Raw genomic sequence first — 21,771 nt, forward strand, 5'->3', positions numbered from 1 at the left:
TCTCTCTCTCTCTTTTAATGTGCTGCTAAGGATTGGACTCAGTACCTCATCCATTCTAGGCAAGTGCTCTATTACTGAGCTCCAGCTTCAGCCATCCAGCTCCATCTCTTGATCCTTTAGACTTAAAAGTATAGTTCACAGCTGGGCATGATGGTGCATTCCTGTAATCCCATCACCTCTGAGGCAAGAGGATCGAAAGTTTGAGGCAGCCTTAGCAACATAGTGAGACCCTGTCTCAAAATAAAAAATAAAAGGGGCGGAGGTGTGGCTCAGTGGTTAAGTGCTTCTGGATTCAATTCCCTGTGCCAAACCAACCAACCAACCAACCAACCAACCAACCTGTAGTTCTCAAGTTTGTCATGAATCTGTCAAGTGAGAATTAAAAACAGTACCTGAGAGCACTATTCACCATGTAGTTAGGTCCCCAAAATGGTGGCTATTATAAGAATTTTAAAGGCTATTTTTCCCTTCTGTAATAAATCTTAACATTGGGAGTACTTCTGTAAATATAATGATGATTTAAACATTTGAAATAAGTCTTTCAAGTAAAACTTTAAAAATAGATATACAATCATTTTCTTCATGGAATGTCGACACTGAATTGAGTAAAAATGTAGTTTGTCAAGGATAAACACTTTGAATTTTTTAATCATGTCTCATTTTCTCTTCTTTATTGTAGGGACTTAAAGGGAGTGATAGTCACCCTCAGTGATGATGGTCGCTTGCAGTGCTCATACCTGGGGACAGACCCTTCTCTGTTCCAAGCTCCAAAAGTTGAATCTAGAGAATTAAACTATGATGAACTTGATGTAGAATTGAAAGAACTTCAGAGAATTATCAAAGTTGTTAAATCACAAGGTATCTCATTTGCAGCTTTTATTATTTAATTTTAGTATTTATTGTAAAATCCACTTTATCTTGCATATAGACAATGTTTTGTACATACTAGTTAATTTCCTCTCCCAAGATTAATTAAAATCATACTTCAAAGACAGTGTTACTTAGCATGTAGTCTTTGAGCTTACTTTGTATACTAAACTTTCTGGAAAATATGCTGTATTCAAGATAATGCTTTTGTCAATGTGTTTCAGGGTCAGCACTATTTAGTTTTTTTTTTTTTAAAGAGAGAGTGGGGGGGAGAGAGAGAGAGAGAGAGAGAGAGAGAGAGAGAGAGAGAGAGAGAATTTTTTTTTAATATTTATTTTTTAGTTCTCGGCAGATACAACATCTTTGTATGTGGTGCTGAGGATCGAACCTGGGCAGCACGCATGCCAGGCGAGCGCGCTACCGCTTGAGCCACATCCCCAGCCCACTATTTAGTTTTTTTTTCCCCTTAAACTTTAAGAAAAGGAAAAGTAAATCTTTGGGTTGTGATGTCAGGCCTTGAGAAGAAGGTTAGAGTGGGCATTTATTAACTTCTAATATCCCTGAAAAAAAATTTAGTTACTGCTTTTAAAAGAAACCAAAGCAGTACATGTTGTTACTAAAAATGTAGTAATTTGCAGCTTAGTGATATAATTTATGTTTGGAGTTAATTAACTGTCCAAATGGAGTGTAGCCTGTGGTATGCTGATTTCTAATGACTCAGAGACTGATGATATTTTCAGTTCCTAAGTTTTGAATAACTCAATATTATCTTACTTTGGGACTCACAAGGGTGTAATTTTATTGTAAATTAAAAGGAGAAACAAAACACCAATCCTGGAGTTAGAGTTAGACATGTGAAAAGCATTACTTTAAGTTCCTTTTTCAGGGTCAGGTAAAAGTATTTTTTTAATGAGAAAAAATATGGACTATTCTTGCATAAAAGAAATGTTAAAACAAGTAGGAATTGTAAAAGAAGCAGAGCATCAAAGGCCAACCAAAACAACAGAGCCAATCTTAATCCTGATCCAATCATTTTCCTAGATTTATGTATTTTTGAGTGTATTACCAAGATTATATTTCTCTGGTTCTAAGGAACTGAGATGATATATATATAAAAATGTGAGTATTAAAAATGAAGTTGTTATGCTTTGGCTTCACACATTCTTTTAGAAAGTTTTCAAAGTAAGCTAATGAAACTCGGGTCTTTCAAGTACCTCCAGTTCCTTAAAAGCTGCTTTGTTGTCAGCACCCCCATGTCGGCTAGAGAATGGTTAACATTGGAGCTGTCATACTGCAAGATACTATTTTATTTTCAGTTTTTGATACCAGTATTTTTGGGATTAATGGAATTATAAGTCTCATCTTGTCATTTAAAAATGTAATTGGGGAAGAGTGGCCTGCACATGAATGTGAAATTTCTAGAGTTCATAAAACTCTAGGTTTTCACTCCAAAGTTTGTGCCTTGAGATTTTGCCCTTTGCATGAGCAATGTGCTAATGGTATTTTGATTAACATTAATTGTGTATGAAATTTCTCAGAAAATCCCTTATAGCTAAAAGTTATTCCTTGGCATCCATAATGATGCCCTAGAGTGAGAAGGGTTAGGCTATTTTACTTGTCATTGCCTTGATTCATTTGTGTATCTTGAAATAAGTGCTAATTAAGCTGGAGATATATCCACAGACTTGAGTGCAAAGTTCATTATTTACATAACCTCAAATTTTAGTTAATGTTTGAAGTTCCTTGCCCCTTTTATTCTACTATATTATGGTTTTATTCTTGAAAAAGAAACAAACTTTGAAAAGTGAAGCTTTTAAAATATTTTATTTCTAGATATGGAAAAAAGCTTAGTATTTTGTACCCTTATAAAGCTTTGGTATGTTTGTTTATTAAAATACCTGTAATTATATTAAAGTTCCAAATAATTTCATTTATAGTTTATGAGAAGTTAAAACTCTGAACTTTTTGATGACCTCATTATTCATTTAAATGTCACTTATTTTAGTACAGTGGCTTTAACTTGCAAAAGGAATTCACAGTCTTGTGGGCTGTGTTCTGTACTTAAAGCTCTTAAAAACTTTTTCAAAGGAAGAGTTGCAGCAAAAATTAAAGGCAATTTAAAGAGTACATTTTGTTGTACACATGGTGTGTATTATCTACTGCAATAAAAGTGTTTTGAAGCTGATTTTATGTGTGTAAGTTATATGAGGAATGTATGTTGTAAGCATGAAATTATAGTAATAATTTCTGTATGGCTCATGGATTCTGAAGCTTTTCATATTCAACTCATTAGTGAGAATCCTGCCTAGCATTTTTGTTACCAGTTGGCAGTAATACCTGATGATATGTACTTTTAGAGATGGGAGTTTTCTTATGATTTAAACAATTGATCATGTTCTCTACTAGGGGTGAGTATGATACACTGGTTGCAGCATTTAAGATGGGCACCCATATAGTTATGTCTTCAGGGTAGGAAAGCAGTAAAACATAGGCATATAAATGAGTCTGCACCCCATTGAAAATATGTTTGGGAAGACTTAGGTTGACATAACCACTCAGTACTAGAAACATTAGAACTTAGTGACCTTGTTAATTTAGGGTTATATCTGGCTGCATATAACAGAATACCTGTATAAGGCAGCTTAAACAAGGTGGAAACTCAGAGATGTGGCAGCTTAGCAGTTCTAGTCACAAGGATTCGGATTCCTTCTATCCCAGGGTCATCTATTGGTCCAGAATGGCTTCTGGAACTTTTGCTCTCACATCTGCAGTTGAGTCAGCCTCTGAAGAGCTTTCCTGGAAGCCACACCCTCAACAGCTCCTACTTACATCTCCCTGGCTATTCCAAATTGCAAAACAGGCAGGGAAGTTAAGTGTTTTAACTGAGTACTTTGTTGCTCATAATAAAATTGGGCTTATTTTAGTAATGAAGAATTGAAACATTGTTATTGGATGGGCAATGAGTGGCCTTTTGTACTCTTACCAGCTTTAGAAATTCCCTTTCCAATTTTTGCATTATTGGTAGGAATGCCTGGTGGCAATTGTGGACATTTTTTTTCTTGTTTGTGAGGTATTCAGTTGCTGTCCATCTGTCCTCATTGTGTGAGGATGTTTTCCCTTAGGATCACAGGGTAACCCTAGCAGTTCCTGGCATTGTGTGCAGATATGATTTCCAGGGAAGAAGAGGCCTGAGTCTTCCTCTTATGAAGGAAAAACAGCTTTCCCAGAAGCATATGCCAGCATTCCACTATCCCCACTTCTCTTTCCTCCTATTTGCCAGGATTAAGATCATGTTTATCTTTAAAATAATGAATGGTCAGTGGAACGGAATCACTAGGATTAGATTTGAACCTGGAGCCTGAGAGAGGAGACTTTCTCTGAGATGAAGCCGACTACCTCAATGAAATTAGGGCTGTGCCACAGAGGGAGGAGGGAAGAATGGCTGCTGGCCAGGCAATCAATTGTTGGATTTGTGTTTGTGTGTCCATGAATGCATATATGTCTGTATGTGTATGTATATATATGAAATATATATATATATATATATATATATATATATATATATATATATATGTCCACCAGGCGACCAGCACGCTGGTTTCATTAAAGAGGTTCATGGCATAGAAGTTAACTAGTGAGATCAAAATAAAACACACAGACTCAATTACCTTTTTCTATGACCAGGTCCGAGACTGCTCTCACCTCTCTGGCTCTCACCTCGAACCACCCAGTAGGGCAGCAAGGCTTACTCAGGGCTAGCAGGAGAGAGAGAGAGAGAGCACGCCAGGGAGTGGCCTTTTATTGGGGAACAAGAAATTCAGGGGAGAATTCCATCCAATGAAGGTCAAGGGGGGCAGCATTCCAAGGTCAGGGTTAGTGATTGGCCTCAGAGTCCATGGTCAGTCACACCCCCACATGGACAGGCTCTCACACCTGGAGAGGGTGGGGAAAGCTCTGACACAGTTTGGCCAGAACGCCTCACACCCAATCCGGGAGGTGCCCAATCATGTGCGAGAATGGCTTCCCACATATGTGTATGTATATATGTGTACACATATGTGCATAAAATAATTTCTGCTTCATATTTAGGATCTCTTGTCACTTATTCATAATATTATGTAATAAAAATGTTTGAAATTATGAAAACAGCTTGTACATGTTAGTCTGTTTCTGTGATAAAATGCTTGAAGCTGTGTACCTTATAAAGAAAAGTACTTTATTTAGCTCATAGTTCATGGGCATGGCATCAGCATTGGCTTGCTTTTGGTGAGGCCCTCATGGTAGATGGCATCACAATGGCAGAGCATGTGTGAGAGGGCAGAGATTACATTGTAAGACAGGAAGCCAGAGAGAAGGGAGGGACCAGTCTTGTCCTTTTTATGACAACCCTCTTGCAAGAACTATCCAGGGTCCCCAAAGTGCCATGTCAATTTCTTCAAGGACAGTCAGTGCCTTCAGTGATTTAAGGACCTCCCATTAGTCCCACCTCTTCAAGGTTCCACTGTCTCTTAACATCACTGTGTCTGGTGCCAAGCTTCCTGCATATGAACCTTTGGGGGATATACTTGAACTATAGAAATGCATAGTAAAACTAATTCAGAAAGTACTAAAAAGATAAATAGTGAAACATGAGTCTATCTTTGATCCAGACCCTAGTTACCTTTGTTTCTTTTTATTTTTTACACATTAACATTTATTCTAGTTCTCTTTCTTAAAGGAAATTCTTATCAATAGTTTTGTGTATTCATCTAGAAAATATTAAGGTTTATATACTTGTTTTGACCAAACATGTGCATATTAAACACATTGTGCTATATTTTGCTTTTTAAAAATTAATAGGTATATCTCTGAGTTCATATTAGTGTATGAAGATTGAATGCACTCTTATTTATAGGTTTGAACCATTACACAGTATGAATATACCATATTTTATTTAACTATTTCCCTATTAAATAGATATATGGATATTTAAGTTGTTTTTATTTTTATATTTAAGCTATTAATAGCAGAGAACCTCCTTGGGTTTGTGAGTATTGGATAAATTCTTGGTTGTAGAATTGTTAAGTTACAGGATAGGTACACTTTATATTTTCATAATTACAGCCACAACTTATCTTCAAAAAAGTTGTATTAATTTGGACTTTCACTAATGATTGAGGAGATAGCATTACAATTTCCAATACTGGTCAATGACTCTAATCTTAGCTAATACCTTTGGAGCAAGAGAAGGTATTCTTCTTCACATTATTGTAGAGAAAAAGATTAGGATTGAGCTTCTAATTCTGTTAATGTATTTTTTTCAATTTGTATGTTTATGAGCTTTAAAGAATATGGTACAGATAAACCTTTAAATAAAAATTGTATGAAGCAGTTTTTACTTTATGATTAAATATCTTTTTTTAATTACAGGTATTTGGCCCATGCCTGAGAAAGAAGATGACTTAAAAGTTTATGCCATGGTTTCTTCTAACTTTGATCCAGTCTCTGTAGGTGTATTCATATATTTTGTATTGAGATCAGAGTTTGTCAGTTTAAATTCTAGGTCTTCCAACAGAAACTTCAGGGAAGATAACAAATTTTAGGCTTTTAATCTTTCAAATAAAAACATTTCTATCTTCTTAATGCCAGTAGGGAGCTTTTGCAGTAGGATTTCAGTCTAAAAAAGAAATGAGGTTATATGGGTATGTGTGTGTGGGGGGGTGAGTAGTAGAAAGATTATTGTTCTGAATCTATCTTTTTTTTTTTTTACAGAGAGAGAGAGATAATTTTTTAATATTTATCTTTTAGTTTTTGGTGGACACAACATCTGTATTTTATTTTTTTGTGGTGCTGGGGATCGAACCCAGCTCCGCGCTCATGCCAGGCAAATGCGTTACTGCTTGAGCCACATCCCCTGCCCAATCTTTTTTTTTTAATTTAATTTTAATTTAAAAACTTTCTCATTACCATAGAATTGAGATAATTTTAATCCAGATGATAATACCTACTCCACAAGATTTTTGTTGAAGGTTCAATGAGATGATGTTTATAAATGGCCTGGCTTAGAGTTTGATTATTTATAGCATTTAATACTTTTTTTGGTTGGGATGGTGGTAAGGGAGTTTAAGAGTTCAGTTGGTCCAGGAATTATTTTCTCATCCACTATATCTGTGTGATCCCAGGCAAGGTACTTAATTATTTTAGTCTCAACTTTTCATCTGAAAAATGAGAATAATAATAATAGAATCTACTTTGTTGAATTATTATGATAATTATTATTATCATCATCACCACCACCACTACCACCAAATTGCATTTTACTTTTTCCAACATTGCCACCACCTATGTACCGTTACTTATCTTGTTCACTTGTATCCTTAGTGCTTTCCATATAATAGATACTCAATAAATATTTGCTTTGTGAATGTGTAAAACTAAGAACCAGGAAGAATGAAAGGGAATGAAAGGGGCGACAATTCTTGGTTGTATTATTCCATCTCCTCGTTTAGTTTTCTGTATATAGTTTTTAAGAGTATGATTGATTATGTCTTATTGCCTGAGGTTTGGATAAAATCCATTGCCTGAAGCTTGGGTAAAAATCTATTAAGTTTATCTATGCTTCTGCCAGAAATTGATCAATTTAGGGAAGTGATTGAATTTGCTCATTTTACATTTGTGGTTCATATCATATAATGTTGCTTGATATTTAAGTATCAGAACATACTATTATAAGTAATTATCATGAGTCTTCAAAGATTAATCTTGTGTAAACAGCCAATCCAAATTGTGATAAAAATCATGTTAACATTCCTGTAGTATAATAAATTAGGTACTCTAAGACTATTTGAAAGAAACATTCACCCCAGATGACTCACATGCTAGAGGAACTATTTTAAACATGAGCCATTTAACACACACCATTTCTTACTCTACCTGAAAGGTAAGCCTGAATGGAACATTTCTACTTAGTTAGCTGACAAATGTACTTACATTTTCTTGCTGCGGAAATGACTCTTTTTTTTTTTTTTCCTTTAGGCAACTTACATATTTTTTTCTAGGTTATTTTAAACATAGGCTATTTGGAATGAGGAATTTCTTTCTGTTCTTTGGGAACTTTTGGTCTTATGTAGTGGTGCTTATTGTAATGTATATTTCCCTATTGGTAACCTTGAGTGCTGTTTGCTCTTAAGTAGATGTCTCTTTTCAGCTTCATTTTCCCTATGTTGATATTTTTATTTCTTAAGAATATCATATTCATCCCACTGGAAAACATAAGCCCAACAATTTATGTGGCTGTGGTGCCATGATGTCTTCTTATAGCCATTTTTCTCTAGCTATAATTTCATGTTCCCAACATATGACTGTCCTTGAAAAATCTAGGTGTTTCAACGTGGATTGAAAAGAGCAGGAAACAGGAGGTGTTGGTTTCTCTTCTAGATCTGTGGGCAGCTAAATATGAAACATTTCCTGGATATTAGGTAACTTGGTACTGGCGCAAAAAGCCTGCATTAATATTTTATTTTGAATCATTGTTATGAAAGAATGCACCTCAGAATCAGAAATATAACTTATATTAGAATGGAGTCTTTTGTGGAGGAGAGAAACATAACTATCCCATCTTCCTGTCTGAGCAACTGGACCAGAGTTCAAATATGATCTTCTATGGAACCACAAACAGAATGTGAATCTCCCAACTCTTAATTCTGCTGATGCCCATTACATCATAGTTTTCTACATTGATTAGAAGTGGCTTAGTTTTCCTAGCAAAAAAATTTTCAAATACAAAAGCACAAAGGGTTTGGTTCATTGGTTGAACACAGACATTATAATCTTAATTGTTCCACAGAATTTATATGGGTATTATTACAATATAAGTTTCCCCTTGGTCTTATTTTATCATACAATGAATATTCATTTCTTCCCAGTATGCCACTTTTACTCTATAAAATTATAAGAAGATATTTGCCGTATGTACGATGAGTTGTTTAAGAGATAGGAACAGGTAACAATGATGTTCAAAGAGGGCCCATTAGTTCATGAACTATTAGGAAAAGTACTATTCCATTTGTATTTTCTAGGTTTAAGGCCATTTGCCTCTTATTTACATGTCTGAGATATATATTCTTAATCTAAATAAAACATACTTTTGCAAGTTGAAAGGACAAGTACCTAAATGAGTGACATAATGGCATGATGTTTATCTGGGAAATATAAGGAAGGCTTCTTTCATATAATATAAAGAACAAATTAATAAAGTTACTACATTGGACATTCAAGTAAATTTGTACATTCAAGTAAATTTGGAAATAGAATGGTTTGATAAAATATGTGACTTTTCCTTTCCTTTTTGAGGTTTTTTTTTTTTAAATGTTAGCTAATCTAAAAGCCATACTGAGTCTTTTAGTTATCACTAGAGTGATAAATCCTTTATAGTTAGTTTCTTACTTGATGGTAGGAAGTATATATTGTCCCCAAATGTATTCACTCATTGGTGGGTAACATTTCTTTTCAATTTTGTGTTTATAGCAAGCCACTGATGTTGAAATCGGAACTGATGTTGTCCCTTCCATCACAGTGCAGGTATTGTACCAGGTTTTAGATTGTAATGTGCCAACAGCATTAAATATTCATCATATTGTCCCTATCGTTACCCTGTAAGAAGTTTATGGAAATATAAAATAAACATTTGAAATTTTCAGATTTTCCTTAACCTTGTGTAGTGAGTAGAAAACCTTCGTTGTTACCCAAATATAAAGCTGATATTTGCAATTATTGTAATATATATATAATATAAACCATCATCATGACTTCTTCTACCATTATTTAGATGTGTAGCATGATTCAGGTTTTTTCCCCTAGAAGTAAAATTATCATTTTAAATCTGCTAAAGAAATTGTGTCATCACCATTCATAATGGACCAACCATTTTATTGTAGCATCACATGTAGTAGACTGTGAAATGATATTGGGGAAGCACATGGATGCTAATATAATTCTTATATGTATGGCCATGTATATGTTTGAAAAGAATTCCCAGGCATTCGTATGGCATAATATTAGCCTTATATGGATGTATTTATAGCAAGAAAATATTAAATGAAGAAGCCACAAAGTAGAGTAGTGACAAATTGATAGTCTTAGAAAAATAGAATATGAAGGATGTGGTTTTGCTTAAGATTTTGAGTCCCATCATTGTAGAACTTTAGAACTAGAACTCTAATGTAGAACCTTCTTAAGGCATTTAGATTAGAGTGTGGTAATCAGTCAGCACATTATTAAGCTGAAAATATTTATCACTGCCCAGACCTTGGAAGCCAGGAAAAGTTGTGGATTTTGGCAATTCACTTAGTCAAAACTTGGACAAGTCTTCATATTTTCTTAGATTATGGGTTGCTGTCCTTGGAGAAGCTTGACAGAGCACCAGGCTTTACCAATTGTGTTCGCTTACACTGGACCCAGCGGGTGGCCCATGTGTGGAGATCTTTGGTTGAAGTTGAAGGGAGCCCAATCTTATAACAGTTTCCTCAACTAATTTTTTTGGATTCTTGCCACTAGAAACAAGGGTGGTCTTTCCTAGTTTCCCTTCCCCCTATCCAATCAAAGACTCTATCTCATTAATACTTCTGAGTCTGGAAAGGAATTAGTGGCAAGAAATCAAAGATATTAAGAAAAAAAAATAACCAGAGATCCAGAAATGATCTATACTTTTGTGTGGACAAGCCTCCTTTTACCTATGTAATATTATTCAGACACATGTGCATACTAATTCAGGAGCACACTGTAAATTGCAAAAAAGAAATCTTGTATCTAAATCAGGTAACATTGCTTATGCCACCTCCACCCCAATCAACCAGGAATTATTGCTATATGTAAATACACTATCCCTCCTGTGCGGTTCTGAAGCTTTCATGTGAAATAGCCACCATAAGATGATGGCATGACATGACTGGAAAATTCTCCACTAGTGAAATTTACTATATTTGAGAATGCCAAACTCACAACTCTTTCTCATTGCCATTATGAAAGCATGAGAAAGAATGCAATATACAAGTGTTACACAAAATTGGCTAGACTCACACAGTGGACACAATGATTTCCTGATCCTGTCTGACAGTTTCTATACAAATTTCTGCTGTAAATCTCTCCTTATGGCCTTTTATAACAAGAGCAGCCAAGACATATAACCATGTAAGTTTCCATCATAATAAATCCTGTTAATTGAGAAAATTTTTCCATCTGTTCCAAATGAATGAAGATGTGGCTACTTTGAGTATGTGTGAATGATGCGTGACCATCTATTCCAGGCAACTAGGCAGTGAGGTTGTTCATACCTGGTCTTTGAAATCATATTTATATATCTAGAATAAAACTTTGGTATTATATTTCTTCAGATTATATTTCATTTCGTTAGAAGTAGAAAATAGCATGGAAAATTCTCATATTAACATTTTATATGTTCTCCTTAATATTCTATAATTATTTTCCTTTTAAAATATGAAGTCTATGATCTAGCCAAGTCTTTAATTCTTTTTTTTTTTTTTTTTTTGGCTCAAACACAACTATTCTTTGTTACTGCAGTTATTTTTGTCACATCTTTTTGATTTGTGTTTTGAAAGTGCCTAAACCATTGTTGGGATTCAATAAATCTGTGTATGGGCGCTATCATGATTGTGCATCTAAACTAAATGCAAGCCCTTCTTATAACAGCATAAAATTGTGATTATTGTCTAAAGTAGATATCATTATGCCAGGCAAAGCCAGAATGTCTGCTCCTTTACAAATAGCATATTACTACTTTAAGGTGTTTACATTTTTGGTTATAAAATAGAACTTTCATGTTATATTCCTGGTCACAGTTTTCAGATCTCTAGCACTTATTGACTCAGTGATCTGGAACATGTTTTTTACCTTCTCTGAACCTCTATTTTTAAACTGTAAAACAGGAATCCTTTTTCATTTGCAGAGTTATTTTGAGATTTAACCACAGTTGGTTAAATGTAAGGACTCTTGAGTACTGGCAAATAGCAGTTTAATTGTGATTCTTCCACTTAGAGCAGCCTTGGGAAAATTACTTTGTACCTGTTTTCTGTAGAATGGTGTGTGATAGTGCATACACTGCTGTGAAGATTAAATGAGATTAATACACAGAAATAATTTATTAGCACAGTTTCATGCATATAAAAGCTGCTAATGACTATTATTAATATCATTAATTTTCTTTTAAAATACACATACATGTGTGTATATATATATATACACACACACACACACACACACACACACACATACAAACTGGCATTGTATCATTGTTGATAGTTAAATACCTGTAATACTTAAATATATTTATTGGGCTAGAATTTATTTACTTATTGAAGAAATTTCTGCCACATGCATACATTTTTCTTGCCATAATTACCATCAGGGTTTTACTAAAAAAGTATTGCATTGTTCACCTTTGAGGTATCATTGAGGAAGTTTTGTTTGTGGCATGCCAAAATCTGTTACTAGATTTTTCTTTTCTTTTGGGAGAACATTTTTTTTGACAAATTAAAAGTCAAGGAAGTGCTATTCATTTGCTGTGCTTGTCATATTTGTTTGCATTAATAATTACCTCTTAAAAATTTTGCTTTGCAGTTCAAAATTTTTTACTTGAAATTAACACATTTACTGATAAACATATAGTGCTTACAGGTCTATTGTATATTTTTATATTATATGTATAATATATATCATTACTATTTACTACATATATTTTATAATATAGCAAGGCTAATACATGCCTTTTATTTAAGAGAAAAGCCAAAACTACTTAAATATTTTTTGTAGTTGTAGATGGACACAGTGCCTTTATTTTATTTGTTTATTTTTATGTGGTGCTGAGGATTGAATCCAGTGCTTCATGTATGCTAGACAAGTGCTTTGCCACTGAACTACAGCCCCATCCCCAAACTACTTTTCTTTTTTTTTTTTTTAATTTTTTATTGTTGGCTGTTCAAAACATTACATAGTTCTTGATATATCATATTTCACAATTTGATTCAAGTGGGTTATGAGCTCCCATTTTTACCCCATATACAGATTGCAGAATCACATCAGTTACACATCCATTGATTTACATATTACCATACTAGTGTCTGTTGTATTCTGCTGCCTTTCCTATCCTCTACTATCCCCCCTCCCCTCCCCTCCCCTCCCCTCCCCTCTTCTCTCTCTGCTCCCTCTACTGACATTCGTTTGTCCCCCTTATATTATTTTTCCCCTTCCCCTCACTTCCTCTTGTATGTACTTTTGTATAACTCTGAGGGTCTCCTTCCATTTCCATGCATTTTCCCTTCTCTCTCCCTTTCCCTCCCACCTCTCATCCCTGTTTAATGTTAATCTTCTTCTCATGCTCTTCGACCCTACTCTGTTCTTAGTTACTCTCCTTGTATCAAAGAAGACATTTGGCATTTGTTTTTTAGGGATTGGCTAGCTTCACTTAGCATAATCTGCTCTAATGCCATCCATTTCCCTGTAAATTCTATGATTTTGTCATTTTTTAATGCAGAGTAATACTCCATTGTGTATAAATGCCACATTTTTTTTTATCCATTCATCCATTGAAGGGCATCTAGGTTGGTTCCACAGTCTAGCTATTGTGAATTGTGCTGCTATGAACATCGATGTAGCAGTGTCCCTGTAGCATGCTCTTTTTAGGTCTTTAGGGAATAGACCGAGAAGGGGAATAGCTGGGTCAAATGGTGGCTCCATTCCCAGCTTTCCAAGAAATCTCCATACTGCTTTCCAAATTGGCTGCACCAATTTGCAGTCCCACCAGCAATGTACAAGTGTACCCTTTTCCCCACATCCTCTCTAGCACTTGTTGTTGTTTGACTTCATAATGGCTGCCAATCTAACTGGAGTGAGATGGTATCTTAGGGTGGTTTTGATTTGCATTTCTCTGACTGCTAGAGATGGTGAGCATTTTTTCATGTACTTGTTGATTGATTGTATGTCCTCCTCTGAGAAGTGTCTGTTCAGGTCCTTGGCCCATTTGTTGATTGGGTTGTTTGTTCTCTTATTGTCTCCCAAACTACTTTTCTTAAAAATAAAAATGTATTTATATTGAATCATTTAATAATGATATATGTCTGTCTCATTTAATAGAATCTAATAAGACTAAACTGCTCCATAGAAAATGTACCATGTAGAATAGTATTTCATTATCAACCAGTGATTCCCTGTTGTGCATAAGAATCACGTGGAAGCCATAGAAACTATCCATATTTGGGTCTGTCCTTAGAGATTCTAAGTTGGTCCAGTGACCCTACCTAGATTGGTGACTATACAGTCTGGTTTACTACACTATCCATGTGTGATTTAAAAGAGATTATTTAAAGAGGCTGGTACTTTTAGGAGACCAAATCCAAAGAAAGAATATGCCCAGTGGAAGCTACGTCCTTAAGCCTTTATTGATAGTGTGAAAATAACACTTTTAGCACTTTGACTCAGTAAAGATCCTTGAGTCTGATGGTTTCTACTGACACTCCTGAGATGAAAGTGGGAGAAGTTCTGGCCTTTGTAGCCATATTCACCATATTTTCCAGGTAAACTGATATTCTAGAGTTCTTAGCTCTTGATTCAAAATTAGAGTAGAAAATTAATTAATTAAAAAATTATAGTAGAAGGATTTTTTTAGCATTACAAAGAAAGAGCACAGTCTGGAAATGCAGTCATGTTAGAGATGCAGCAGTCAATATTGCTATTCTTCAATATTTTCTAGAATTCCTCTGTCATATATTTTTGTGATAAGCCACGGAAGAAAATGTGGTGTATCAATATATATTGATACTAGTATAAATCTTTCTAAGTAAGGAAACAATAAGAGAATAATTAGCTGGTATAAAAGGAAATATACTGATATATTAGATAAGATAAATCATGATAGTATAGTTATATATGAAAAAAGAATGGATACATTTATTTCATGATGTAGTTATTCAATAGCTATGAGGGAAGATTTTTCTTTTCTGTTGGTAGATCATTTTTTGACAGCCTTGTAGAGATATAATCCACATACCATATGACTCACTCCAGTGATTTTTAGTATGTTTGCCAAGTTGGGCAACCATAAACATGATCTAATTTTAGAACATTTGTCTCCCCCGAAAGTCATATCAATAGCTATCATTCCTCATTCCACCCATCTTGAAGCAACTGCTAATCTACTTTCTTTTTCTGTAGATGTGGTTATTCTACACATTTCATGTAAAATGAATTATACAACATGTGCTTATTTATGACTGGCTTCTTTCACTTATAATATTTGCAAAGTTGACATATATTGTAGCATTTATTGATACTTCATTTCTTTTTTTGATGAATATTAATTTATTGTACAACTGTGCCACCTTTGTTTATCATTCATCTTGATGCAACATTTGATTATTACCACTCATTGACTATTATTAATAATGTTGTTAAGAACTTTTGTTCAAGTTTTTGTGTAGATATGTGTTTTCAGTTCTCTCAGCATGGAATCATGAGCCAGTATGATAAATTTATGTTTACCTTTTTAAGAAATTTTCAAACATTATTTAGTGGTTGTAACATTTTATATTTCCAGTTCTTCCACATTCCTTGCTAACACCAATTGTCATTTGGTTATAGCCATTCTCGTGTGAGTGTGTGTGTGTGTGTGTGTGCGTGTGCGTGCACACGCGCATGGGCACCCACACTCACTCTCTCTTTCTTTCTACTGGGGATTGAACCCAGGGGTGCTAAATTACCTGAGTTACATCCCCAGCAGGCACCCCTACCCCACTTTTAAATTTTAGAGACAGGATCTCGCTGAGTTGCTTAGAGCCTCGTTTTTGCTGAGGGTGGCTTTGAACTCATGATCCTTCTGCCTCAGCCTCCTGCTAAAGATATTGAGCATCTTTGCATCAGCATCCTGTTTATCTTTGTATCTTCTTTGGAGAAAAATCTGTTTAACTGCTTTGCCCATTTTCTAACTGGGGGGAGTATTTTAGTCTACTATTTATGTTACATGTTCTATTTTTCTACTTCTAATTTTTCTCAGTTTTCCTAATTATTTGCTAGTTATTTTTAAGTAATTATAATAGCATATATAAATTTGGATAAAATGTGATTTTTCTATTAATGTCAATGACTGTTTCCTTAGGTCACACTGCAGAATCGAATTGTATTGCCAAAAGTCAAATTATCCATCTATGTTCAGCCACCATTAGTATTGACTTGTGATCAATTTACCTTTGAATTTCTGGGTAAGTTTGTGTTTTGGCTTCAAGTCTACCATGGTGTGAGGGTTTCTTTCTTGTTTATTAAAAAACAAAAACAATATTAGTGTGTTTATTTTAGGGCTACGTTTCTTTTTTAAATAGTGAAGATGAGGCTTTTCTGAAATCAGTGATTATATTGTGTTGCTTATATTTTCCCTTCAAGTATCATACATAGATACTCAATCAGTTATTTTGTTTGGAATACATATTTCTAAGTACTTTTTAAAAGCTGGTTGGATTAGTTATTGTGTTTAAATACCATAATTTGGAAGGATTTCTTTGTTTGTATTTCTCTAGTGACCTGTTTATTGAAACAGTAACATTTGTAGAAAGAATATTAACTTTAGAGTTTGAATCCTAGCTCAACACTCCATGTGTAATTTCAGGAAAGTTACTTTAATAACCACTTGGAGCCTCAGTTATTTAGTTTGCAAAAGAGGATAACAAATGTATTGTTTTGAGGATTTAATTAGAAAAGGAATCTGTGTGTATTTAATCAGAAAATGAATTTGTACAAGATATCCAGCCGGGCTTGGTGGCGTGGCACATGCCTGCAATCCCAGTAGCTTGGGGAGGCTGAGACAGGAGGATCGTGAGTTCAATACTAGCCTCTGCAAAAGTGAGATGCTAAGCAACTCAGTGAGACCCTGTCTCTAAGTAAAATACAAAATAGGGCTAGGGATGTGGCTCAGTGGCTGAGTGCCCCTGAGTTCAATCCCTAGTACTCCAACCCCCCCCAAAAAAGATATCCATAATAATGTCTAAAACAATAGACCTGTCCTAAAAGGCAACTCTTAGTAAGGATTTCTTTGTATAGCATTATCACCAACTACTGACATCCAGCCTGCCATTAGTCCTGTGAAAATGCTCTTTGAGTTTTCTCTCAAGTCTTTGTTCCCTTCCACCTCCCATATCAACTGATGGCAGCTAATGAAAACTCAATAAATATTCATTGAATGACCAAACGAATGATTGACTGGAGTAACCTTGTATGTGAGGCACAACCGTTAGATCTCACTTTCTTTTAAAATATTTTTATAATACTTTCAATTTATTTTTCTAAAACACATTCTGAACAATTTATTTTTCCAGTTAAAAATCTCTTATGGCTTTCTAACACAAGTTGGAGGCCAAGTTCATTAATGCAAAGACATGCAAAGTCTGCTAAGTTCCTACTCCTACATTCATATATAATTCCCCTCTTCCGTTTACCCCTACAAACTGTGTGCTAGCCATGATAAAGTACAATTTTTCCCCTAATTTTTCTTTCCCTTTTTGTGCACCTTTTTTTCTGTCTGTTTGCACGATGAGTAGTAATGTCCAATGCTGGATACCTTGTTCTGGAGTCAGTTACTACCCCTGATATTACTTATTTGTTGGATGATCTTTACCTCTCTGTGTTCTGCTTTCCTCACACATAAAAAAATAGGAGCTATAATGTTTACCTATCTTGTAGGGTTGTTGTGAAGATTATGTGAGTTACTCCATTTAAAGTACTATGACAACATAATAGCCTAGTTATGGAATCAACCTAGGTGTCTGTCATTATATGAATGGATAAAGAAAATGTAGTGTGTATATATAGTGAAATTTTATCAACTATAAAGAAGAATACAATTAGGTCTTTTGCAGGAAAATGGATGGAACTGAAGAGTAATTCTGAATAAAATAAGTCAGAATAAGTCAGACACAGATGTGGAAGCTAGAAGAAAAAAATAGCAAGCAAATAAAGAAAAATTATGCTTTATATGTATAATAAGAATTATAATGCATTCTGTTGTCATGTATTAAAAAATAAAATCAATTAAATAAAAAATGAAACAAAACAGGTTAAAAAAAGAAAAAGGGTCTTCTTGAAATTAGGGAATGGAAGGGGTTTGGACAAGGGGGGAAGGAAGACTAGAGAGGTATTGGAGAGTGAAATTGATCAAATTATATATTTGTGTATACACAAATGTGCCAAAATGAAACCTACTCTTCTGTATAATTAATGTTCACTAATGAAAATGATTAAAAAATAAAGGACTTATGACAATATTTGGCATATAGTGAATACTTAATAAATTTTAACTGTTATTAATAACAGTTGACCTGATTATGTAATTTACATTACTTTTATTTTATTTATAGCACCAGAGATGATTAGCACAGTATCCTTTTCTGTTTATTTGAAAAGAAGTTATACACCATCTGATTTGGAAGGAAATGCTGTTGTTTCTTATTCTAAACCTACAGGTAAACAGTGGTTCACACATTTGCAAGCCTATTTATGCCTTTAAATTGTTGGAATTATCAGTTAAATGATGATGTGTTTAAGATGGGGAGACATGTTGCAAAATATAATTTAATAAAAACCTGCTCTTTTGTACTGTTAAATGAACATTCAGGTTTTAATTACTTTCATATGTTAAGAGGAGTTAAGTACATTTAACTGACTTCCATACATAATGTTTGGTTCCTTTTTGCAGTTGATAGCAAATTCAATATATTTTTATTCCCACTGGAAAAATGTTATTGTAGATCAAACTTCATTTACTTGAACTAAAGAAAAGCCTAGTCTAACTTAGTTAAAACAAGAAAAGGATATTATGGATTACTCTAACATGGCAGTATTCAATTTTAGACAATATTCTGGTGACTATGTAAGACTCCTTAGTATTTTATATGTTAAAATATTTAAGAACAAATATATTAAAATTTGGTCTGTATTTTTTTCAAAAAATCTCTTTTAGATTTTTAAGGGTTGCCTAAGTTTCAATCATTTTAAATTTCTATTTGATTGAGTCCAACTTGATAAGTATTATTTCTTTTTCTTTCCTATGTATTGAATTCATCCATGATAACAGTATGACATGAGTTTGGTAGAAAATTAAACTTAGTAGTCATTACTTTTTTAAATGCACTTTTAAGTGTAGTATATTTGATAATAGGGCATTTCAACAATATTAATCTTTTTAAAAGTGTTCTGTGCATACATATATATTTTAGTTTTAAAATTGCTTATTCATGTTTTTTTCCTAACCATTTATGTCCATTTGCTTACTTGGTGATTTTTTCATATTTTTAATTTTTTCTTTGTCTGAATTTTCTTGCTTAGTCAATGATAAGTCTATATGCTTTAGTATGACTTTATAACCTACATATATGCTTTAGAAATCTATTTCTATTGCTTTGTAAAGTATTTTGCTTTAAAAATTGTTTTAAAATTTTATTTTTAGCTAGAAGTAACCACTTTAGCCATATACCATATTTTTTAAAATTTGTGGTTATAGACATATTTGTATTTAATGTTTAAATAGCTTTGATGAAATTTGTTTTAAAAAGAAAGAAAAACTTCATAAAGAATTAAGGAATAATGGACCTTTTGGTTGGATATTTCTGAAAGGAACGTTGAGGCTTCTCTTTTCCTCCATATAGGGGTTGAACCTAAGGCACTAGTCAAGTGGTATACCACTGAGCTACATCCCCAGTCCTTTTGATTTTGAGACACAGTCTCAATAAGTTGCCCAGGCTGTGCTTGAATTTGTTATTCTGTGCCATAGCCTCCTGAGTCACTGGGATTATAGGCATTTGCCACTTCACCTTGCTAAGATTTTCAATGTTATTTTCATTTTGACACATGAGATAAAGAAGCAGAAATATTTGGTTAAGATCTCCAGAACAATTTTCATTAATTGAACATTTCAATAATTGTCAGCATATCACACCTTGCTACATTGTTGAATATACAGTTGGAAGTCTGCTAATGCTTTAATTTCAGAAATTCTTTCATTCATTTTTTAAGGAAAACTCATGATACTGGTTGAAAATAAATTTAAAATAGAGAAATGGGTCATTAAATATGGGCAGAATGTTTCAAAATACATTATAAAGTTGTAAAATCAGACTCTGAGCTTATGGTTGCACATACTATTTGGGGCTACTATGCTTTTTTATAGTTGAAATTTAAAAGATTATAAATTATTCCTGGGACAGAGCACATAGATATTAATTGGCTGAAAGTGCATTAGAAATTAAATGTTAAGAAAATTATGTAAACATAAAAGAATACCAAGCCCCTAAACCCCAAATAAACATTGCTTCAGAGTAGTATCTACTAAAATTATTTCAAGCAATAGTGATAGGAAAGATTATGTATTTGTCCATTTAGTTGTTTTCCATCTAATATTCTTGATACCATTTACATATTGAGTACTTTTTACATATTGAGTACTTTTTGACTAGATCAGATATCTTTACCTCTTTTTTACCACATTTAACACTGGAATAACACATTCATGGACTCCTGAGTGCAAATACATTGTTGGATTACATTTATTCAAGCCAGCCTCTTCAATTATGAATACTTTGTGTTCGTTTAGAGGGCATCTACACCATCTGTGAGAATATCTTGAAAATTTTAACTTATATTTTAAACAGATGTTTATTAAATTTATGTTGTAACCTTACTGCAGATAATCTGTTGCATTCTTTCTCCTCTATCCCCTTTTGCATTACATCTAATGGATAGATCGAAATCCTGATGGTAAGTGAAAAGATAATTTAGAAAGAGATGAATTTCAGAGCTGAGATTTGGTTGATGAGCATTATACCATAAATGAACTGTTTTATATAGACTGCTGTTTTAATTTTACAGACCTCTTTAGGATAATGTGGTGATTTGATCCTGCTGTGGAGAACATAGTAGCTATTTCCATGAAGAGTTAGATCATTACTAGTTGTTTCAGAGTAATGAAAAAGAACAAAGTTAGGAAAAAGAACAGAATGGCTCCTTTTGAAAAACATTAAAGGATGTAATTGTCAACTTATTGCTCAAAGTGTTTTTAGTTTTTATTTACAAGCGTACTTGTTATTATTTACATGCTTTGTTATTTTTACTTAAGAAAAAAATGAAGAACAAAGGTGCTTGTCATTGAATTCTAAATTGTCTATTTTCTACATGCCTCAACAGATCCACCTTTCTCTCTGATAAAAATGCTGGGTATACGCACTCTGTGGGCCTCTTTCTTGTCTTGTTTAGAATTTGTGGGGGACTGTCATCAAATTCTGGGCCCATTGAACTTGCTTGGGTCAAATGTTGTTACTCATTTCTGCACACCTCCCCAAATCCTTTGTTTGACTCTGCTGTAATACATGACATAATGGGAGTTTTATTAAATTTATTTCTTATGCTTTCCTAATAGATTTTGAATTATTTGAGTGAATTGATATATTATGCAATATTAGGGTACACAGCAGGCACTAAAAGTATCTCTTACTTTCATTACTTCTTTCTAGATATCTAACTTCATATGGTGGTTTATTTTTATTAAAGATACTTTTGTCAAGATAAATTTTAGATAATATTAATTGATTTGTAACAAATATAATTAAAGTACTTAACAGAATATTTACTGGCATGATTTTAGTAATGACAACAATTTGAGTCATATAACAAATATCTTGATACCTGAAAATGTATTTATATGAGAAATAGCTTAATAGAAATAATGTTAAATTATAGTTTAATTCATAAAAATTCTTTTATTGATAATGAATATTTACATTTTAATTCTCAAGATTGTATGCAACTGATAAGATTTTGGATTAAATATTATAAAATAGAATATTAATTTTAAGTGATTAGCTTTAAGTTGAAAAACAC

At 33.5% G+C, this 21,771-nt stretch overlaps 1 protein-coding gene across 7 annotated transcripts in view; it reads left to right on the plus strand.

Annotated features, from left to right (window-relative positions):
• The window catches only part of Bbs9 (Bardet-Biedl syndrome 9), a 498,145-nt gene that overhangs the window by 215,355 nt on the left and 261,019 nt on the right, over positions 1–21,771 (plus strand). For 6 of the 7 annotated variants that reach the window (XM_058584438.1, XM_058584439.1, XM_058584442.1 and 3 more), the window contains 6 exons: positions 680–858; positions 6,277–6,353; positions 9,373–9,426; positions 16,010–16,112; positions 18,258–18,362; positions 20,638–20,652. In XM_058584438.1, coding sequence (XP_058440421.1) covers positions 680–858; positions 6,277–6,353; positions 9,373–9,426; positions 16,010–16,112; positions 18,258–18,362; positions 20,638–20,652 — 533 coding nt within the window. The remainder of the gene's footprint in view (positions 1–679; positions 859–6,276; positions 6,354–9,372; positions 9,427–16,009; positions 16,113–18,257; positions 18,363–20,637; positions 20,653–21,771) is intronic. The other variant, XM_046460626.2, reaches the window with a different exon arrangement.

Source organism: Marmota monax, unplaced genomic scaffold (assembly GCF_021218885.2).
Source record: "Marmota monax isolate L192 unplaced genomic scaffold, Marmota_monax_Labrador192_F-V1.1 WCK01_AAM20220418_F8-fsc00107, whole genome shotgun sequence".
In the NCBI taxonomy this organism is placed as follows: domain Eukaryota; kingdom Metazoa; phylum Chordata; class Mammalia; order Rodentia; family Sciuridae; genus Marmota; species Marmota monax.